At 48.9% G+C, this 23306-nt stretch overlaps 1 protein-coding gene across 2 annotated transcripts in view; it reads right to left on the reverse strand.

Moving 5' to 3' along the window:
- The window catches only part of AGBL2 (AGBL carboxypeptidase 2), a 466988-nt gene that overhangs the window by 308976 nt on the left and 134706 nt on the right, over nucleotides 1-23306 (reverse strand). For both annotated transcript variants that reach the window (XM_069221603.1, XM_069221604.1), the window contains exon 7: nucleotides 7507-7657. In XM_069221603.1, the coding sequence (XP_069077704.1) occupies nucleotides 7507-7657 (151 nt within the window). The remainder of the gene's footprint in view (nucleotides 1-7506; nucleotides 7658-23306) is intronic.

Genomic DNA, 23306 nt, shown 5'->3' on the forward strand with positions numbered 1-23306 from the left:
TCTCACAGAGTTTACTGGGAGGACAATTCTTGTACACTGACCATAGGGATCCTAAACCTGGAGCTGCCAGGAGATTAGTGATTCCTCAGGAGTACAGAAAGTTCCTCCTAACTCTTGCACACGACATTCCCCTAGCTGGGCATCTGGGACAAATGAAAACTTGGGACAGACTTGTTCCCTTGTTTCATTGGCCTAGAATGTCTGAGGACACAAAAGATTTTTGTAAGTCCTGTGAAACCTGTCAAGCCAGTGGCAAGACAGGTGGCACTCCAAAGGCACCCCTTATTCCATTGCCTGTGGTTGGGGTTCCCTTTGAAAGGGTAGGGGTTGACATAGTTGGCCCCCTTGACCCTCCTACTGCTTCAGGCAATAGGTTTATCTTGGTGGTAGTGGACCATGCTACAAGATACCCTGAAGCAATTCCTTTAAGGACCACTACAGCACCTGCAGTGGCAAAGGCCCTCCTGGGAATATTTTCTAGGGTGGGCTTCCCAAAGGAAGTAGTATCAGACAGGGGAAGCAATTTCATGTCTGCATACTTAAAGGCCATGTGGAAGGAATGTGGTGTAACTTACAAGTTCACTACACCCTATCATCCACAAACAAATGGACTGGTGGAGAGATTTAATAAAACTCTCAAAGGCATGATTATGGGTCTCCCTGAAAAACTCCGCAGGAGATGGGATATCCTGTTACCATGCCTCCTTTTTGCCTACAGGGAGGTACCCCAGAAAGGAGTGGGCTTCAGCCCCTTTGAACTTCTTTTTGGACACCCTGTTAGGGGTCCACTAACACTTGTCAAGGAGGGTTGGGAACAACCTTTAAAAGCTCCAAAGCAAGATATTGTGGATTATGTACTTGGCCTCAGATCAAGGATGGCTGAGTATATGAAAAAGGCCAGTAAAAACCTTCAGGCCAGCCAAGAGCTCCAGAAGCAATGGCATGATCAGAAGGCTGTTTTGGTTCAGTACAAACCAGGGCAGAAAGTGTGGGTCTTGGAGCCTGTGGCCCCAAGAGCACTCCAAGATAAATGGAGTGGTCCCCACACAATTGTTGAGAAAAAGGGTGAAGTCACCTATTTAGTTGACTTAGGCACTGCCAGGAGTCCCCTTAGGGTGCTCCATGTCAACCGCCTGAAACCCTACTATGACAGGGCTGATCTCACCCTGCTCATGGCAACTGATGAGGGACAGGAAGAAGACAGTGATCCTCTACCTGATCTCTTCTCTTCCACAGAACAAGATGTTCTTGTGGAAGGTGTAGTTTTGGCTGATTGTCTTACTGCTGAGCAGAAAGACCATTGCATAAATCTCCTAGATCAATTCTCTGAACTCTTCTCTACTGTGCCAGGTACCACTTCTTGGTGTGAGCACACTATAGATACTGGAGACAGTTTACCTGTCAAAAGTAAGATCTATAGGCAGCCTGACCATGTCAGGGACTGCATAAAGCAAGAGGTGCAGAAAATGTTAGAACTAGGAGTGGTTGAGCACTCTGAAAGTCCATGGGCTTCTCCTGTGGTACTTGTACCAAAACCCCATTCCAAAGATGGAAAGAAGGAAATGCGGTTTTGTGTAGACTATAAAGGTCTCAACCTGGTAACCAAAACTGATGCTCACCCTATACCCAGGGCAGATGAGCTCATAGATACACTGGCATCTGCCAAGTATCTAAGCACTTTTGATTTGACTGCAGGGTATTGGCAGATCAAATTGTCAGAAGATGCTAAACCTAAAACTGCATTTTCAACCATTGGAGGCCATTACCAGTTTACTGTAATCCCTTTTGGTTTGAAAAATGCACCTGCCACTTTTCAAAGGTTGGTGAACACAGTCCTGCAAGGGCTGGAGGCTTTCAGTGCAGCATATTTGGACGATATAGCTGTCTTTAGCTCCAGCTGGGATGATCACCTGGTCCACCTATGGAAAGTTTTGGAGGCCCTGCAAAAGGCAGGCCTCACTATCAAGGCTTCAAAGTGCCAGATAGGGCAGGGTAAGGTGGTTTATCTGGGACACCTTGTTGGTGGGGAACAGATTGCACCACTTCAGGGGAAAATCCAAACAATTATTGATTGGGTCCCCCCTACCACTCAGACTCAGGTGAGAGCCTTCCTAGGCCTCACTGGGTATTACAGGAGGTTCATTAAGAACTATGGCTCCATTGCAGCCCCTCTTAATGACCTCACATCCAAGAAAATGCCTAAAAAGGTATTATGGACAGCAAACTGTCAGAAAGCTTTTGAGGAGCTGAAGCAGGCCATGTGCTCTGCACCTGTCCTGAAAAGCCCTTGTTACTCTAAAAAATTCTATGTCCAAACTGATGCATCTGAATTAGGAGTAGGGGCAGTCCTATCACAACTTAATTCTGAGGGCCAGGATCAACCTGTTGCTTTTATTAGTAGGAGGTTGACCCCTAGAGAAAAGCGTTGGTCTGCCATTGAGAGGGAGGCCTTTGCTGTGGTCTGGGCACTGAAGAAGTTGAGGCCATACCTGTTTGGCACTCACTTCATTGTTCAGACAGACCACAAACCTCTACTTTGGCTAAAACAAATGAAAGTTGAAAATCCTAAATTGTTGAGGTGGTCCATATCCCTACAGGGAATGGACTATACAGTGGATCATAGACCTGGGAGTAGCCACCCCAATGCAGATGGACTCTCCAGATATTTCCACTTAGACAATGAAGACTCATCAGGTTATGGCTAGTCTTATTGTCCTTCGTTTGGGGGGGGGGTTGTGTAGGAAAGTACCATCTTGCCTGGCATGTTACCCCCATTTTTCACTGTATATATGTTGTTTTAGTTGTATGTGTCACTGGGACCCTGTTCTCCAGGGCCCCAGTGCTCATAAGTGTGCCTGAATGTGTTACCTGTGTAGTGACTAACTGTCTCACTGAGGCTCTGCTAATCAGAACCTCAGTGGTTATGCTCTCTCATTTCTTTCAAATTGTCACTGACAGGCTAGTGACCAATTTTACCAATTTACATTGGCTTACTGGAACACCCTTATAATTCCCTAGTATATGGTACTGAGGTACCCAGGGTATTGGGGTTCCAGGAGATCCCTATGGGCTGCAGCATTTCTTTTGCCACCCATAGGGAGCTCTGACAATTCTTACACAGGCCTGCCACTGCAGCCTGAGTGAAATAATGTCCACGTTATTTCACAGCCATTTTACACTGCACTTAAGTAACTTATAAGTCACCTATATGTCTAACCTTTACCTGGTAAAGGTTAGGTGCTAAGTTACTTAGTGTGAGGGCACCCTGGCACTAGCCAAGGTGCCCCCACATTGTTCAGGGCCAATTCCCCGGACTTTGTGAGTGCGGGGAAACCATTACACGCGTGCACTACATATAGGTAACTACCTATATGTAGCTTCACAATGGTAACTCCGAATATGGCCATGTAACATGTCTATGATCATGGAATTGCCCCCTCTATGCCATCCTGGCATAGTTGGCACAATCCCATGATCCCAGTGGTCTGTAGCACAGACCCTGGTACTGCCAAACTGCCCTTCCTGGGGTTTCACTACAGCTGCTGCTGCTGCCAACCCCTCAGACAGGCATCTGCCCTCCTGGGGTCCAGCCAGGCCTGGCCCAGGATGGCAGAACAAAGAACTTCCTCTGAGAGAGGGTGTTACACCCTCTCCCTTTGGAAAATGGTGTGAAGGCAGGGGAGGAGTAGCCTCCCCCAGCCTCTGGAAATGCTTTCTTGGGCACAGATGTGCCCAATTCTGCATAAGCCAGTCTACACCGGTTCAGGGGACCCCTTAGCCCTGGTGTGGCACGAAACTGGACAAAGGAAAGGGGAGTGACCACTCCCCTGACCTGCACCTCCCCTGGGAGGTGTCCAGAGCTCCTCCAGTGTGCTCCAGACCTCTGCCATCTTGGAAACAGAGGTGCTGCTGGCACACTGGACTGCTCTGAGTGGCCAGTGCCACTAGGTGACGTCGGAGACTCCTTCTGATAGGCTCCTTCAGGTGTTAGTAGCCTATCCTCTCTCCTAGGTAGCCAAACCCTCTTTTCTGGCTATTTAGGGTCTCTGTCTCTGGGGAAACTTTAGATAACGAATGCAAGAGCTCATCCGAGTTCCTCTGCATCTCTCTCTTCACCTTCTGCCACGGAATCGACTGCTGACCACGCTGGAAGCCTGCAAACCTGCAACATAGTAGCAAAGACGACTACTGCAACTCTGTAACGCTGATCCTGCCGCCTTCTCGACTGTTTTCCTGGTGGTGCATGCTGTGGGGGTAGTCTGCCTCCTCTCTGCACTAGAAGCTCCGAAGAAATCTCCCGTGGGTCGACGGAATCTTCCCCCTGCAACCGCAGGCACCAAAAAGCTGCATTACCGGTCCCTTGGGTCTCCTCTCAGCACGACGAGCGAGGTCCCTCGAATCCAGCAACTCTGTCCAAGTGGCCCCCACAGTCCAGTGACTCTTCAGTCCAAGTTTGGTGGAGGTAAGTCCTTGCCTCACCTCGCTAGACTGCATTGCTGGGAACCGCAACTTTTGCAGCTACTCCGGCCTCCGTGCACTTCCGGCGGAAATCCTTTGTGCACAGTCCAGCCTGGGTCCACGGCACTCTAACCTGCATTGCACGACCTCCTAAGTTGTTCTCCGGCGACGTGGGACTTCTTTGTGCGACTTCGGGTGAGCACCGTTTCACGCATCCTCGTAGTGCCTATTTCTGGCACTTCTCCGGGTGCTACCTGCTGCTAAGAGGGCTCCTTGTCTTGCTCGACGTCCCCTCAACCTCCTGGTCCAATTTGCGACCTCCTGGTCCCTCCTGGGCCACAGCAGCGTCCAAAAACGCTAACCGCACGATTTGCAGCTAGCAAGGCTTGTTGGCGTTCTTTCGGCGGGAGAACACTTCTGCACGACTCTCCACGGCGAGAGGGATCCGTCCACCAAAGGGGAAGTCTCTAGCCCTTTTCGATCCTGCAGAAACCTCAGCTTCTTCTGTCCAGTAGAAGCTTCTTTGCACCCACAGCTGGCATTTCCTGGGCATCTGCCCATCTCCGACTTGCTTGTGACTTTTGGACTTGGTCCCCTTGTTCCACAGGTACCCTAGATTGGAAATCCATCGTTGTTGCATTGTTGGTTTGTGTCTTTCCTGCATTATTCCTCTAACACGACTTCTTTATCCTTAGGGGAACTTTAGTGCAGTTTGCACTCACTTTTCAGGGTCTTGGGGAGGGTTATTTTTCTAACTCTCACTATTTTCTAATAGTCCCAGCGACCCTCTACAAGGTCACATAGGTTTGGGGTCCATTTGTGGTTCGCATTCCACTTTTGGAGTATATGGTTTGTGTTGCCCCTATCCCTATGTGTCCCCATTGCATCCTATTGTAACTATACATTGTTTGCACTGTTTTCTAAGACTATACTGCATATTTTTGCTATTGTGTATATATATCTTGTGTATATTTCCTATCCTCTCACTGAGGGTACACTCTAAGATACTTTGGCATATTGTCATAAAAATAAAGTACCTTTATTTTTAGTATAACTGTGTATTGTGTTTTCTTATGATATTGTGCATATGACACTAAGTGGTACTGTAGTAGCTTCACACGTCTCCTAGTTCAGCCTAAGCTGCTCTGCTAAGCTACCATTATCTATCAGCCTATGCTGCTAGACACCCTATACACTAATAAGGGATAACTGGGCCTGGTGCAAGGTGCAATTACCCCTTGGTACTCACTACAAGCCAGTCCAGCCTCCTACACTACCCTAGTCTTCTCTTGCTTGTCCTTACAGATCTCATTTCCTACCCTAGACTTCTCTTGCTTGTCCTTACAGATCCCATTTCCTACCCTAGTCTTCTCTCGCTTGTCCTTACAGATCCCATTTCCTACCTTAGTCTTCTCTTGCGTGTCCTTATAGATCCCATTTCCTACCCTAGTCTTCTCTCGCTTGTCCTTACAGATCCCATTTCCTACCCAAGTCTTCTCTCGCTTGTCCTTACAGATCCCATTTCCTACCCTAGTCTTCTCTCACTTGTCCTTACAGATCCCATTTCCTCTCCTAGTCATCTCTTGCTTGTCCTTACAGATCCCATTTCCTACCCTAGTCTTCTCTCGCTTGTCCTTACAGATTCCATTTCCTCTCCTATTCTTCTCTCGCTTGTCCTTACAGATCCCATTTCCTACCCTAGTCTTCTCTCGCTTCTCCTGACCTACCCTAGTCTTCTCTCACTTGTCCTTACAGATCCCATTTCCTACCCTAGACTTCTCTCGCTTCTCCTGACAGATCCCATTTCCTACCCTAGTCTTCTCTCGCATGTCCTTATAGATCCCATTTCCTACCCTAGTCTTCTCTCGCGTGTCCTTACAGATCCCATTTCCTACCCTAGTCTTCTCTCGCTTGTCCTTACAGATCCCATTTCCTCTCCTAGTCATCTCTTGCTTGTCCTTACAGATCCCATTTCCTACCCTAATCTTCTCTCGCTTGTCCTTACAGATCCCATTTCCTACCTTAGTCTTCTCTTGTTTGTCCTTACAGATCCCATTTCCTCTCCTAGTCTTCTCTCGCTTGTCCTTACAGATCCCATTTCCTCTCCTAGTCTTCTCTCGCTTGTCCTTACAGATCACACTTCCTATCCTAGTCTTCTCTCACTTGTCCTTACAGATCCCATTTCCTAACCTAGTCTTCTCTCGCTTGTCCTAACAGATCCCATTTCCTAACCTAGTCTTCTCTCGCGTGTCCTTATAGATCCCATTTCCTCTCCTAGTCTTTTCTCGCTTGTCCTTACAGATCACATTTCCTATCCTAGTCTTATCTCGCGTTTCCTTATAGATCCCATTTCCTCTCCTAGTCTTCTCTCGCTTGTCCTTACAGATCCCATTTCCTCTCCTAGTCTTCTCTCGCTTGTCCTTACAGATCACATTTCCTATCCTAGTCTTCTCTCACTTGTCCTTACAGATCCCATTTCCTCTCCTAGTCTTCTCTCGCTTGTCCTTACAGATCCCATTTCCTCTCCTAGTCTTCTCTCGCTTGTCCTTACAGATCACATTTCATATCCTAGTCTTCTCTCACTTGTCCTTACAGATCCCATTTCCTAACCTAGTCTTCTCTCGTGTGTCCTTATAGATCCCATTTCCTATCCTAGTCTTCTCTCGATTATCCTGACAGATCCATTTCCTACCCTAGTCTTCTCTTGCTTGTCCTTACAGATCCCATTTCCTCTCCTAGTCATCTCTTGCTTGTCCTTACAGATCCCATTTCCTACCCTAGTCTTCTCTCGCTTGTCCTGACAGATCCCATTTTCTATTTGCGTCTTTTCTCTTGTTGTCCCCAATTATGGAATGTGCTATCTGCAGTTCTCTGCACTCCTGATTTTGATCACGCACTTGGCTTCCTTGATAATAATTATTATTTCTCTTGGCTGAATGAGTTTCCTAGTGAATAGCCAGCAGACTGTGCTTAATGCTGCCATTTATAACAGCGTTTGTATTCCATGAATGCACAGTTTGAAGCACCCCGCATGTCACTCGTACTCACACTTGGACAGCTCGTTGGAGGTTTCCGCTCTCAAATCGGGATTCAAACTGAAGTGACTGTCCATCTCGTGCCTTTGAAGCACCTGGGGCAGACGAGATAGGTCCCCGACAGCCACCCACTCTGGAGCAGGTAAAAAATGACCCCTTGGTGGCTGCAAGAAAAGAAGGTCAACTAGTGTGAACAGAAAGTCATAACATTTCAATGTTGCACAGTTGCAAGTTATTACGAAATGAACTAACGTACCAAGAGGCAAGAGTAATCACATTTTATTAAGTGGCACACAGCCCCACGGAGAAGTAGCATAATGAGCTGCGGTCTATCATTCATTACATATAAAACAGTGGGATTAGCTGTGTGGTGGGATTGTGGGATTAGTTGTGTGGTACAACCATGGGGTTAGTTGTGAAGAAGGACCATGGGGTCAGTTGTGTGGTAGTGTCAAAGGAATCTTATGTCTCTACAAGACTGCTGGATTAGGAGTGTCAGCACCTCTGATGGTAGGTGACTGAGTCACTCCCACAACAGTTGGCAGCTGTCTGACCAACCATTCTGGCTGTCTAGCAGCACCTCACCCAAACATGAATAGTAAAGGTGATTTTTGGCAGCCTAGTGCATGGACTCTGAAATCCTCTCAGGGATTTGCGTTCCAACACGTCTTACCCTTTTCTCTTGTTAGAAAAGAGTCTTTTACACACACAGGCAAAAAGGAATATGCAGGAAAGTTTTCAATATATGTATTGAAAAGACTGCAATCTATGATAAAAATGCATGAGCCGCAATGATAAAGATAATGACAAAGGACAAAATCAGGATTGTCAAAATAAGCAACGTGAATATGAACACTCACAACATTTTGCAATAAACATGAATACACAAATTCCTCCCTAGAGTGTGTTGTGTACTCTAAAGAGAACAAGGTATGATAAACCTAATCTGCCCAAGCCATGTCCATCAGAAGCACCCCAACCCCGTTAACTTGGAACAAGGTCGGCCTCCAGTCCCCAAATCAGGCAATGTAGAGACGCAAAGGCGGAGGTCTGCTGCAAAATGATGTGCAGTATGGATGGAATATCCTGGATGGAACCCCTTCTAATAGGCTTCATCCACAGAGTTCTTCTAAAAGGTCCATGCTATTGTTCATGTAGACATCCTGACGTGGGTATGTACCTTAGGGCCAGATGTAGGTAGGAATGAAATTGCGACTTGCAATTTGCGAGTCATAGCGACTCGCAAATTGCAACTCTCAATCCGAGATGCAGAAAGGTGTCTCAGACACCTTCTGCGACTCGCTATGGGGTCGCAAATACCCACCTCATGAATATTAATGAGGTGGGTCGCAGTTTGCGACCCCATAGCGAGTCTAGGCACTCACAGGGATGGTGGCCTGCTGGAGACAGCAGACCACCATGTCCTAGACTGCTTTTGTAATAAAGCAGTTTTTTTTTTTCTTTTTGAAGCCCATTTTCCTTAAAGGAAAACGAGCTGCAAAAAGAAAAAAATCCGAAACCATTTGGTTTCGTTTTTTTCAGAGTAGGCAGTGGTCCATAGGACCACTGCCTGCTCTGAAAAACTATTTTTGTGGGCATTCACAAAGGGGAAGGGGTCCCATGGGGACCCCTTCCCTTTTGCGAATGAGTTACCATCCACTTCAAGTGGATGGTAACTGCGAGTTGGTTTGCGACCGCATTCGCGGTCACAAACCAACTCTGCATGGCGATGCGGTCGCAAATAGGAAGGGAACACCCCTTCCTATTTGCGAGTCGCAGCCTTAAATTGCAACTCGGTACCGACTCGCAATTTGAGGTTGTGCATCGCGTTCAGCCTTTTGCGCCTCGCAAACTGCGTTTTTCGCCGTTTGCGAGGCGCAAAAGGCTTCCTACATCTGGTCCTAAGTGTTAGAAAGTGTGTGCAAACCTGGATCGTCAGTATCATAACAAAAATGCCTGACGTTCATATTCTATGAAACAAAGGGACCTGATGACAATTCAATACGTACATTAATGATAATAACACTTTCATGGGATGGCAACTTATTACAATGTAAAAACATTTCTTATAAAATGCAAGAGCTGCAAGTACTGCTAAAATAAATAAAAAACGAATAATAAAACAGAGACTGTTTATCTAGGTAAAAGGGCATAGGCCTGCAAGCCGGAGCTAAGCTAAACTCCTGTACTCAAGCAAAATAAAATGGATCCACAACAGTAGCACTGTTGGATTAGTTGTGTGGTAGGACCGTGGGGTTAGTTGTGTGGTAGGACTGTGGGATTAGTTGTGTGGTAGGACCGTGGAGTTAGTTGTGTGGTCGGACCGTGGAGTTAGTTGTGTGGTAGGACTGTGGGATTAGTTGTGTGGTAGGACCGTGGAGTTAGTTGTTTGGTAGGACTGTGGGATTATTTGTGTGGTAGGATTGTGGAGTTAGTTGTGTGGTAGGACCACAGGGTTAGTTGTGTGGTAGGACTGCAGGGTTAGTTGTGTGGTAGGACCGTAGGGTTAGTTGTGTGGTAGGGCTGTGGGGTTAGTTGTGTGGTAGGACTGCAGGGCTAGTTGTGTGGTAGGACCGTAGGGTTAGTTGTGTGGTAGGGCTGTGGGGTTAGTCATGTTGTAGGACCGTGGGGTTAGCTTTGTGGTAGGATTGTGGAGTTAGTTGTGTGGTAGGACTGCAGGGTTAGTTGTGTGGTAGGACTGCAGGGTTAGTTGTGTGGTAGGACCGTAGGGTTAGTTGTGTGGTAGGACTGCTGGGCTAGTTGTGTGGTAGGACCGTAGGGTTAGTTGTGTGGTAGGACTGTGGGGTTAGTCATGTTGTAGGACCATGGGGTTAGTTGTGTGGTAGGACTGCACGGCTAGTTGTGTGGTAGGACCGTAGGGTTAGTTGTGTGGTAGGGCTGTGGGGTTAGTTGTGTTGTAGGACTGCAGGGCTAGTTGTGTGGTAGGACCGTAGGGTTAGTTGTGTGGTAGGGCTGCAGGGTTAGTTGTGTGGTAGGACCATAGGGTTAGTTGTGTGGTAGGACTGCAGGGTTAGTTGTGTGGTAGGACCATAGGGTTAGTTGTGTGGTAGGACCATAGGGTTAGTTGTGTGGTAGGACCGTAGGGTTAGTTGTGTGGTAGGACCGTAGGGTTAGTTGTGTGGTAGGGCTGTGGGGTTAGTCATGTTGTAGGACCGTGGGTTAGTTGTGTGGTAGGACCGTAGGGTTAGTTGTGTGGTAGGACCGTAGGGTTAGTTGTGTGGTAGGGCTGTGGGGTTAGTCATGTTGTAGGACCATAGGGTTAGTTGTGTGGTAGGACCATAGGGTTAGTTGTGTGGTAGGAATGCAGGGTTAGGTGTGTTGTAGGACCATAGGGTTAGTTGTGTGGTAGGACTGCAGGGTTAGTTGTGTGGTAGGACCATAGGGTTAGTTGTGTGGTAGGACCATAGGGTTAGTTGTGTGGTAGGACCGTAGGGTTAGTTGTGTGGTAGGACTGCAGGGCTAGTTGTGTGGTAGGACCGTAGGGCTAGTTGTGTTGTAGGACCGTGGGGTTAGCTGTGTGGTAGGACTGTAGAGTTAGGTGTGTATGTATGTCGTATTTATAGAGCGCATTCCGGCCCGAGGACATCGAAGCGCTGACTAAGGTAATTGTGTGCACACACTAAAAGAGTTGTAGACAAAGTCAACGTGGGAAAAGCCACGTCTTGATCAATTTTCTGAAAGTTAAATAGTTGTGTTCCTTTCTTATTTCCAAGGGGAGCGAATTCCAGTACTTGCGGCGGCTACTGTAAAGGCTTTATCGCCCCATTTCGCCTTATAAGTGCAGGGAATCTGGATTTTGTAGATTCCAGCTGAACGAAGATGCCTCTTTGGTCTATACTAATGCAGTTTGGAGGTCCGATATTAAGAGCTGATCCCATGAGCGGCTTTGTGGGTCATGCAAAGAGTTTTAAAAATGATCCGCTGGGCTACCGGGAGCCAATGTAGGTGTTTGAGGCTGTCTCTAGCTGATGCCGACAGTGGAAGGTTCAGAATCAATCTGGCGGCCGTGTTCTGTACCAGCTGTAGTTTACTCAAGGATCCTTTGTCCAGGTTAAGAAGTAAAGTGTTGTAGTGTGAGAAGGTAGCCTCTTTCTAGCCTTGTTACCCCCACTTTTGGCCTGTTTGTGAGTGTATGTCAGGGTCTTTGTCACTGTTTTCACTGTCTCACTGGGATCCTGATAGCCAGGCCTCAGTGCTCATAGTGAAAACACTATGTTTTCAGTATGGTTGTTATGTGTCACTGGGATCCTGCTGGTCAGGACCCCAGTGCTCATAGGTTTGTGGCCTATATGTATGTGTCACTGGGACCCTGTCACACAGGGCCCCAGTGCTCATAGGTGTGCATGTATATGTTCCCTGTGTGGTGCCTAACTGTCTCACTGAGGCTCTGCTAACCAGAACCTCAGTGGTTATGCTCTCTCATTACTTTCAAATTGTCACTAACAGGCTAGTGACCAATTTTACCAATTTACATTGGCTTACTGGAACACCCTTATAATTCCCTAGTATATGGTACTGAGGTACCCAGGGTATTGGGGTTCCAGGCGATCCCTATGGGCTGCAGCATTTCTTTTGCCACCCATAGGGAGCTCTGACAATTCTTACACAGGCCTGCCACTGCAGCCTGAGTGAAATAACGTCCACGTTATTTCACAGCCATTTTTACACTGCACTTAAGTAACTTATAAGTCACATATATGTCTAACCTTTACCTGGTAAAGGTTAGGTGCAAAGTTACTTAGTGTGAGGGCACCCTGGCACTAGCCAAGGTGCCCCCACATTGTTCAGAGCCAATTCCCTGAACTTTGTGAGTGCGGGGACACCATTACACACGTGCACTACATATAGGTCACTACCTATATGTAGCTTCACAATGGTAACTCCAAATATGGCCATGTAACATGTCTATGATCATGGAATTGCCCCCTCTATGCCATCCTGGCATAGTTGGCACAATCCCATGATCCCAGTGGTCTGTAGCACAGACCCTGGTACTGCCAAACTGCCCTTCCTGGGGTTTCACTGCAGCTGCTGCTGCTGCCAACCCCTCAGACAGGCATCTGCCCTCCTGGGGTCCAGCCAGGCCTGGCCCAGGATGGCAGAACAAAGAACTTCCTCTGAGAGAGTGTGTGACACCCTCTCCCTTTGGAAAATGGTGTGAAGGCAGGGGAGGAGTAGCCTCCCCCAGCCTCTGGAAATGCTTTCTTGGGCACAGATGTGCCCAATTCTGCATAAGCCAGTCTACACCGGTTCAGGGACCCCTTAGCCCCTGCTCTGGCGCGAAACTGGACAAAGGAAAGGGGAGTGACCACTCCCCTGACCTGCACCTCCCCTGGGAGGTGTCCAGAGCTCCTCCAGTGTGCTCCAGACCTCTGCCATCTTGGAAACAGAGGTGCTGCTGGCACACTGGACTGCTCTGAGTGGCCAGTGCCACCAGGTGACGTCACAGACTCCTGCTGATAGGCTCCTTCAGGTGTTAGTAGCCTATCCTCTCTCCTAGGTAGCCAAACCCTCTTTTCTGGCTATTTAGGGTCTCTGTCTCTGGGGAAACTTCAGATAACGAATGCAAGAGCTCATCCGAGTTCCTCTGCATCTCTCTCTTCACCTTCTGATAAGGAAACGACCGCTGACCGCGCTGGAAGCCTGCAAACCTGCAACATAGTAGCAAAGACGACTACTGCAACTCTGTAACGCTGATCCTGCCGCCTTCTCGACTGTTTTCCTGCTTGTGCATGCTGTGGGGGTAGCCTGCCTCCTCTCTGCACCAGAAGCTCCGAAGAAATCTCCCGTGGGTCGACGGAATCTTCCCCCTGCAACCGCAGGCACCAAAAAGCTGCATTACCGGTCCCTTGGGTCTCCTCTCAGCACGACGAGCGAGGTCCCTCGAATCCAGCGACTCTGTCCAAGTGACCCCCACAGTCCAGTGACTCTTCAGCCCAAGTTTGGTGGAGGTAAGTCCTTGCCTCACCTCGCTGGGCTGCATTGCTGGGAACCGCGACTTTGCAGCTACTCCGGCCCCTGTGCACTTCCGGCGGAAATCCTTTGTGCACAGCCAAGCCTGGGTCCACGGCACTCTAACCTGCATTGCACGACTTTCTAAGTTGGTCTCCGGCGACGTGGGACTCCTTTGTGCAACTTCGGCGAGCACCGTTTCACGCATCCTCGTAGTGCCTGTTTCTGGCACTTCTCCGGGTGCTACCTGCTTCAGTGAGGGCTCTTTGTCTTGCTCGACGTCCCCTCTCTCTTCAGGTCCAATTTGCGACCTCCTGGTCCCTCCCGGGCCCCAGCAGCGTCCAAAAACGCCAAACACACGATTTGCAGCTAGCAAGGCTTGTTGGCGTTCTTTCAGCGGGAAAACACTTCTGCACGACTCTCCACGGCGAGAAGGATCCGTCCACCAAAGGGGAAGTCTCTAGCCCTTTTCGTTCCTGCAGAAACCTCAGCTTCTTCTGTCCAGTCGAAGCTTCTTTGCACCCGCAGCTGGCATTTCCTGGGCATCTACCCATCTCCGACTTGCTTGTGACTTTTGGACTTGGTCCCCTTGTTCCACAGGTACCCTAGATTGGAAATCCACAGTTGTTGCATTGCTGGTTTGTGTCTTTCCTGCATTATTCCTCTAACACGACTACTTTGTCCTTAGGGGAACTTTAGTGAACTTTGCACTCACTTTTCAGTGTCTTGGGGAGGGTTATTTTTCTAACTCTCACTATTTTCTAATAGTCCCAGCGACCCTCTACAAGGTCACATAGGTTTGGGGTCCATTCGTGGTTCGCATTCCACTTTTGGAGTATATGGTTTGTGTTGCCCCTATCCCTATGTTTCCCCATTGCATCCTATTGTAACTATACATTGTTTGCACTGTTTTCTAAGACTATACTGCATATTTTTGCTATTGTGTATATATATCTTGTGTATATTTCCTATCCTCTCACTGAGGGTACACTCTAAGATACTTTGGCATATTGTCATAAAAATAAAGTACCTTTATTTTTAGTATAACTGTGTATTGTGTTTTCTTGTGATATTGTGCATATGACACTAAGTGGTACTGTAGTAGCTTCACACGTCTCCTAGTTCAGCCTAAGCTGCTCTGCTAAGCTACCATTATCTATCAGCCTAAGCTGCTAGACACCCTATACACTAATAAGGGATAACTGGGCCTGGTGCAAGGTGCAAGTACCCCTTGGTACTCACTACAAACCAGTCCAGCCTCCTACATGTAGTAATCTAACTTAGACATAACAAGGGCTAGAGTAGCTGTAATTTTCCATTGTCTTTGGAGATATGGAAAGACTTTTTTTTTTTTAAGTTTTCAGAATCCACATACAGGATTTTACCGTGTGGTTGACCTGTTTTTTGAAAGATAAACACTCATCAAAAAGGATTCCTAAATTCCTCGTGGTGGTACCAGGGTCAGGAAAGGTCCCGCAATCTTGCGGCCACCATCGCAGATTCCACTGCTCCCTGCCATTTCAAAACAGAGAATCTCAGTTTTATCACAGTTCAATTTCAGCCAGTTAGTTTTCATCCAGTTGTTAACTGCTTGCATGCAATTGATGAAGCGATCCGCCACTTCCTCCCCGTTCTTATTGAGTGGGATGATCAACTGCGTATCATCTGCATAAGAAGTCTGGATGAAGTCGAAGGATCGTATTAACTCGGCCAGAGGGGCGACATACACGTTGAATAAGGTGGGACTGAGTGAAGAACCCTGCGGCACCCCGCAGGGCAGTAGATAATCAGGGGATCTGAAATCCCCACAACTGACCGTCGTCCATCTATTAGTTAGGAAGGATTCTAGGAGCTTGAGAGCTTGTTCTCTAAGACCTGCCTGATGCAAACAGGCTAAGAGAATCTGAGGTGAGATGGTGTCGAAGGCCGCAGATAAATCCAGTAAAATCAAAACGGCCCCCTGGCCCTCGTCCACCATTCTCTGAATAGAGTCCGAAGAGGAGATAAGCGCAGATTCTGTACTGTGAGATTTTCTAAACCCATGTTGGGAGACATCTAACCCTCCCGATTCTAGCAAAAAATTGACCAGTTCTTTGTGAAGGTGCTTTTCAAAGGTTTTTGCCAGGAAAGGAAGCAGAGCAATAGGGTGGAAGTTATTTAGGTCTTGACTGTTGCCAGTTGGCTTTTTCTTAAGGGGAATAACAACTGTTCCTTTCCATACGTCAGGAAAAGTACCTGAGATTATAATTTGGTAGGACTATGGGGTTGGCTATGGTGTAGGGCCATGGGGTTAGCTGCGTGGTAGGACTGTGGGGTTAGTTATGTGGTGGGACTGTGGGGTTTAGAATGAAGCAAGCATTGAATAATGGTTAATGGAAGTGTTGGGCACATGGTTGATGGCAATTTAAGGTATGTGATGGATGAAACTGTTGGGTACTGGGGTGGATTCCATTGCAGGGCCTGGGGTGTGTGGAATCATCAGGTCTGGGGTGAGTGGAAGTGTAGGGTGTCTATTAATTGGAGGGCAGTCATATAGTGGGGCTACAAGGTTCTGAGGGTCTCCACAGATATCACTTTGGAGTGAAGTATGTATAAATTATTGGGATCATGGATGTGTTGAATCATAGTGTTTGTGGAGACGGAAGTGTAAGGTCAGGTGGATAGAATCATAGTGTTTGTGGGGATGGAAGCATAAGGTCTGGGATGGATGGAATCTTAGGGTGAGTGGTGGTGGAGGTGAAAGGCCTGGGATGGATGGAATCATAGGGTGAGTGGTGGTGGAAGTGTAAGCTTCGGGTTGGATGGAATCATAGGGTTTGTGGTGATGGAAGTGTAAGGTCTGGGGTGGATGGAATCATAGGGTTTGTGGTGATGGAAGTGTAAGGTCTGGGGTGGATGGAATCATAGGGTGAGTAGTGATGGAAGTGTAAGGTCTGAAGTGGATGGAATCATAGGGTTTGTGATGATGGAAGTGTAAGGTCTGGGGTGGATGGAATCATAGGGTGAGTGGTGATGGAAGTGTAAGGTCTGGGGTGGATGGAATCATAGGGTGAGTGGTGATGGAAGTGTAAGGTCTGGGGTGGATAGAATCATAGGGTGAGTGGTGATGGAAGTGAAAGCTCTGGGGTGGATGGAATCATAGGGTGAGTGGTGATGGAAGTGAAAGCTCTGGGGTGGATGGAATCATAGGGTGAGTGGTGATGGAAGTGAAATCTCTGGGGTGGATGGAATCATAGGGTTTGTGGTGATGGAAGTGTAAGGTCTGGGGTGGATGGAATCATAGGGTTTGTAATGATAGAAGTGTATGGTCAGAGGTGGATGGAATCATATGGTGAGTGGTGATAGAAGTGTAAGGTCTGGGGTGGATGGAATCATAGGGTGAGTGGTGATGGAAGTGAAAGCTCTGGGGTGGATAGAATCATAGGGTGAGTGGTGATGGAAGTGTAAGCTCTGGGTTGGATGGAATCATAGGGTTTGTGGTGATGGAAGTGTAAGGTCTGGGGTGGATGGAATCATAGGTTTGTGGTGATGGAAGTGTAAGGTCTGGGGTGGATGGAATCATAGGGTTTGTGATGATGGAAGTGTAAGGTCTGAGGTGGATGGAATCATAGGGTGAGTGGTGATGGAAGTGTAAGCTCCGGGTTTTATGGAATCATAGGGCTTGTGGTGAAAGAAGTGTAAGGTCTGGGGTGGATGGAATCATAGGGTGAGTAGTGATGGAAGTGTAAGGTCTGAGGTGGATGGAAATATAGGGTTTGTGGTGATGGAAGTGTAAGGTCTGGGGTGGATGGGATCATAGGGTGAGTGGTGATTGAAGTGTAAGCTCTCGGTTGGATAGAATCATAGGGTTTGGGGTGATGGAAGTGTAAGGTTTGAGTTGGATGGAATCATAGGGTTTGTGGTGATGGAAGTGTAAGTTCTGGGTGGATAGAATCATAGGGTGAGTGGTGATGGAAGTGTAAGGTCTGGGGTGGATGGAATCATAGGGTGAGTGGTGATGGAAGTGTAAGCTCCAGTGTAGGAAATTACCATCTTGCTTGGCATGTTACCCCCATATTTCACTGTATAAATGTTGTTTTAGTTGTATGTGTCACTGGGACCCTGCCAGGCAGGGGACTAGTGCTCATAGGTATGTGCCCTGTATGTGTTCCCTGTGTGATGCCTAACTGTCTCACTGAGGCTCTGCTAACCAGAACCTCAGTGGTTATGCTCTCTCTGCTTTACAAATTTGTCACTGCAGGCTAGGGACTAAATTTACCAATTCACATCAGCATACTGGTACACCCATATAATTCCCTTGTATATGGTACTGAGGTACCCAGTGTATTGGGGTTCCAGGAGATCCCTATGGGCTGCAGCATTTCTTTTGCCACCCATAGGGAGTTCTGACAATTCTTACACTGCAGCCTGAGTGAAATAACGTCCATGTTATTTCACAGCCATTTACCACTACACATAAGTAACTTATAAGTCACCTATATGTCTAACCTTCACTTAGTGAAGGTTGGGTGCCAAGTTACTTAGTGTGTGGGAACCCTGGCACTAGCCAAGGTGCCCCCACATCATTCAGGGCAAATTCCCCGGACTTTGTGAGTGCGGGGACACCATTACACATGTGCACTATACATAGGTCACTACCTATGTGTAGCGTCACAATGGTAACTCCGAACATGGCCATGTAACATGTCTAAGATCATGGAATTGTCACCCCAATACCATTCTGGTATTGGGGTGACAATTCCATGATCCCCTGAGTCTCTAGCACAGAACCCTGGTACTGCCAAACTGCCTTTCCGGGGTCTCCACTGAAGCTGCTGCCAACCCCTCAGACAGGTTTCTGCCCTCCTGAGGTCCAGGCAGCCCTGACCCAGGAAGGCAGAACAAAGGATTTCCTCTGAGAGAGGGTGTTAAAACCTCTCCCTTTGGAAATAGGTGTAAAGGGCTGGGGAGGAGTAGCCTCCCCCACCCTCTGGAAATGCTTTGATGGGCACAGATGGTGCCCATCTCTGCATAAGCCAGTCTACACCGGTTCAGGGATCCCCCAGCCCTGCTCTGGCACAAAACTGGACAAAAGAAAGGGGAGTGACCACTCCCCTGACCAGTACCTCCCAGGGGAGGTGCCCAGAGATCCTCCAGTGTGTCCCAAACCTCTGCCATCTTGGATGGAGAGGTGTTGGGGCACAATGGACTGCTCTGAGTGGCCAGTGCCAGCAGGTGACGTCAGAGGCCCCCTCCTGATAGGTGCTTACCTCTTTCAATAGCCAGGCCTCCTTTCTTGGTAGCCAAACCTCCTTTTCTGGCTATTTAGGGTCTCTCCTCTGGGCTATTCCTCAGATAACGAATGCAAGAGCTCACCAGAGTTCCTCTGCACTTCCCTCTTCAACTTCTGCCAAGGATAGACCGCTGACTGCTCCAGGACGCCTGCAAAACCGCAACAAAGTAGCAAGATGACTACCAGCAACATTGCAAAGCAAAACAAAACGCTGTGGGATAGCGTAACTGGATGGACGGAATGCAGAACCAATCAAACATTCACCCCCAGTCACAGATCTGGGTTTAATCCATCCATTATTTTGCTCACCATGCCACCCCAGTTTGAACCCAGCCATATGCAAATCAGTCTTGACCCTGTTCCTCATGGGAACAGTCCAGCCCAAACTGCCAGGCCAGGTTCTCCCTGGACCGGAAACAAGCATCCTGGGACTGGTTTCGGGGTTTCACCCCTCATCAGCCAGGCTAGCTTGAATCCAGTGGCACAGTGAGCCCGGGACCCACGTCTCGGCATACCCGGCGCACTTAGGGCGGCAAAAGCAAAGCAAAACCAACTGCTTGTTTCCAGTCCAGGGAAGACCTGGCCTAGCAGTTCGGGCTGGACTGTTCCCATGGGGAACAGGGTCAAGACTGATTTGCATATGGCTGGGTCCAAACTGGAATGGCATGGGCAGCAAAAAAACGATGGATTTAGGCCCAGATCACTGTACTGGGGGTGAATGTTTGACAATGTTCAGCATTCCGTCCATCACTTGTTGTTTTTGCTTTGTTGCCCTAAGTGGGAAGGGTGTGCCCAGACGTGGGTCCCGTGCTTCCCATGCCACTGGATTCAAGCTAGCCTGGCTGATGAGGGGTGAAACCCCGAAACCGGTCCCAGGATGCTTGTTTCCAGTCCAGGGAAGACCTGGCCTAGCAGTTCGGGCTGGACTGTTCCCATGGGGAACAGGGTCAAGACTGATTTGCATATGGCTGGGTCCAAACTGGAACGGCATGGGCAGCAAAAAAACGATGGATTTAGGCCCAGATCACTGTACTGGGGGTGAATGTTTGACAATGTTCAGCATTCCGTCCATCACTTGTTGTTTTTGCTTTGTTGCCCTAAGTGGGAAGGGTGTGCCCAGACGTGGGTCCCGTGCTTCCCATGCCACTGGATTCAAGCTAGCCTGGCTGATGAGGGGTGAAACCCCGAAACCGGTCCCAGGATGCTTGTTTCCAGTCCAGGGAAGACCTGGCCTAGCAGTTCGGGCTGGACTGTTCCCATGGGGAACAGGGTCAAGACTGATTTGCATATGGCTGGGTCCAAACTGGAATGGCATGGGCAGCAAAAAAACGATGGATTTAGGCCCAGATCACTGTACTGGGGGTGAATGTTTGACAATGTTCAGCATTCCGTCCATCACTTGTTGTTTTTGCTTTGTTGCCCTAAGTGGGAAGGGTATGCCCAGACGTGGGTCCTGTGCTTCCCATGCCACTGGATTCAAGCTAGCCTGGCTGATGAGGGGTGAAACCCCGAAACCGGTCCCAGGATGCTTGTTTACAGTCCAGGGAAGACCTGGCCTAGCAGTTCGGGCTGGACTGTTCCCATGGGGAACAGGGTCAAGACTGATTTGCATATGGCTGGGTCCAAACTGGAATGGCATGGGCAGCAAAAAAACAATGGATTTAGGCCCAGATCACTGTACTGGGGGTGAATGTTTGACAATGTTCAGCATTCCGTCCATCACTTGTTGTTTTTGCTTTGTTGCCCTAAGTGGGAAGGGTATGCCCAGACGTGGGTCCCGTGCTTCCCATGCCACTGGATTCAAGCTAGCCTGGCTGATGAGGGGTGAAACCCCGAAACCGGACCCAGGATGCTTGTTTCCAGTCCAGGGAAGACCTGGCCTAGCAGTTCGGGCTGGACTGTTCCCATGGGGAACAGGGTCAAGACTGATTTGCATATGGCTGGGTCCAAACTGGAATGGCATGGGCAGCAAAAAAACGATGGATTTAGGCCCAGATCACTGTACTGGGGGTGAATGTTTGACAATGTTCAGCATTCCGTCCATCACTTGTTGTTTTTGCTTTGTTGCCCTAAGTGGGAAGGGTATGCCCAGACGTGGGTCCCGTGCTTCCCATGCCACTGGATTCAAGCTAGCCTGGCTGATGAGGGGTGAAACCCCGAAACCGGTCCCAGGATGCTTGTTTCCAGTCCAGGGAAGACCTGGCCTAGCAGTTCGGGCTGGACTGTTCCCATGGGGAACAGGGTCAAGACTGATTTGCATATGGCTGGGTCCAAACTGGAATGGCATGGGCAGCAAAAAAACGATGGATTTAGGCCCAGATCACTGTACTGGGGGTGAATGTTTGACAATGTTCAGCATTCCGTCCATCACTTGTTGTTTTTGCTTTGTTGCCCTAAGTGGGAAGGGTATGCCCAGACGTGGGTCCCGTGCTTCCCATGCCACTGGATTCAAGCTAGCCTGGCTGATGAGGGGTGAAACCCCGAAACCGGTCCCAGGATGCTTGTTTCCAGTCCAGGGAAGACCTGGCCTAGCAGTTCGGGCTGGACTGTTCCCATGGGGAACATGGTCAAGACTGATTTGCATATGGCTGGGTCCAAACTGGAATGGCATGGGCAGCAAAAAAACGATGGATTTAGGCCCAGATCACTGTACTGGGGGTGAATGTTTGACAATGTTCAGCATTCCGTCCATCACTTGTTGTTTTTGCTTTTTTGCCCTAAGTGGGAAGGGTATGCCCAGACGTGGGTCCCGTGCTTCCCATGCCACTGGATTCAAGCTAGCCTGGCTGATGAGGGGTGAAACCCCGAAACCGGTCCCAGGATGCTTGTTTCCAGTCCAGGGAAGACCTGGCCTAGCAGTTCGGGCTGGACTGTTCCCATGGGGAACAGGGTCAAGACTAATTTGCATATGGCTGGGTCCAAACTGGAATGGCATGGGCAGCAAAAAAACGATGGATTTAGGCCTAGATCACTGTACTGGGGGTGAATGTTTGACAATGTTCAGCATTCCGTCCATCACTTGTTGTTTTTGCTTTGTTGCCCTAAGTGGGAAGGGTATGCCCAGACGTGGGTCCCGTGCTTCCCATGCCACTGGATTCAAGCTAGCCTGGCTGATGAGGGGTGAAACCCCGAAACCGGTCCCAGGATGCTTGTTTCCAGTCCAGGGAAGACCTGGCCTAGCAGTTTGGGCTGGACTGTTCCCATGGGGAACAGGGTCAAGACTGATTTGCATATGGCTGGGTCCAAACTGGAATGGCATGGGCAGCAAAAAAACAATGGATTTAGGCCCAGATCACTGTACTGGGGGTGAATGTTTGACAATGTTCAGCATTCCGTCCATCACTTGTTGTTTTTGCTTTGTTGCCCTAAGTGGGAAGGGTATGCCCAGACGTGGGTCCCGTGCTTCCCATGCCACTGGATTCAAGCTAGCCTGGCTGATGAGGGGTGAAACCCCGAAACCGGTCCCAGGATGCTTGTTTACAGTCCAGGGAAGACCTGGCCTAGCAGTTCGGGCTGGACTGTTCCCATGGGGAACAGGGTCAAGACTGATTTGCATATGGCTGGGTCCAAACTGGAATGGCATGGGCAGCAAAAAAACGATGGATTTAGGCCCAGATCACTGTACTGGGGGTGAATGTTTGACAATGTTCAGCATTCCGTCCATCACTTGTTGTTTTTGCTTTGTTGCCCTAAGTGGGAAGGGTATGCCCAGACGTGGGTCCCGTGCTTCCCATGCCACTGGATTCAAGCTAGCCTGGCTGATGAGGGGTGAAACCCCGAAACCGGTCCCAGGATGCTTGTTTACAGTCCAGGGAAGACCTGGCCTAGCAGTTCGGGCTGGACTGTTCCCATGGGGAACAGGGTCAAGACTGATTTGCATATGGCTGGGTCCAAACTGGAATGGCATGGGCAGCAAAAAAACGATGGATTTAGGCCCAGATCACTGTACTGGGGGTGAATGTTTGACAATGTTCAGCATTCCGTCCATCACTTGTTGTTTTTGCTTTGTTGCCCTAAGTGGGAAGGGTATGCCCAGACGTGGGTCCCGTGCTTCCCATGCCACTGGATTCAAGCTAGCCTGGCTGATGAGGGGTGAAACCCCGAAACCGGTCCCAGGATGCTTGTTTCCAGTCCAGGGAAGACCTGGCCTAGCAGTTCGGGCTGGACTGTTCCCATGGGGAACAGGGTCAAGACTGATTTGCATATGGCTGGGTCCAAACTGAAATGGCATGGGCAGCAAAAAAACGATGGATTTAGGCCCAGATCACTGTACTGGGGGTGAATGTTTGACAATGTTCAGCATTCCGTCCATCACTTGTTGTTTTTGCTTTTTTGCCCTAAGTGGGAAGGGTATGCCCAGACGTGGGTCCCGTGCTTCCCATGCCACTGGATTCAAGCTAGCCTGGCTGATGAGGGGTGAAACCCCGAAACCGGTCCCAGGATGCTTGTTTCCAGTCCAGGGAAGACCTGGCCTAGCAGTTCGGGCTGGACTGTTCCCATGGGGAACAGGGTCAAGACTGATTTGCATATGGCTGGGTCCAAACTGGAATGGCATGGGCAGCAAAAAA

This window comes from Pleurodeles waltl, chromosome 3_1, assembly GCF_031143425.1.
Source record: "Pleurodeles waltl isolate 20211129_DDA chromosome 3_1, aPleWal1.hap1.20221129, whole genome shotgun sequence".
NCBI classification, from domain to species: Eukaryota; Metazoa; Chordata; class Amphibia; order Caudata; family Salamandridae; genus Pleurodeles; species Pleurodeles waltl.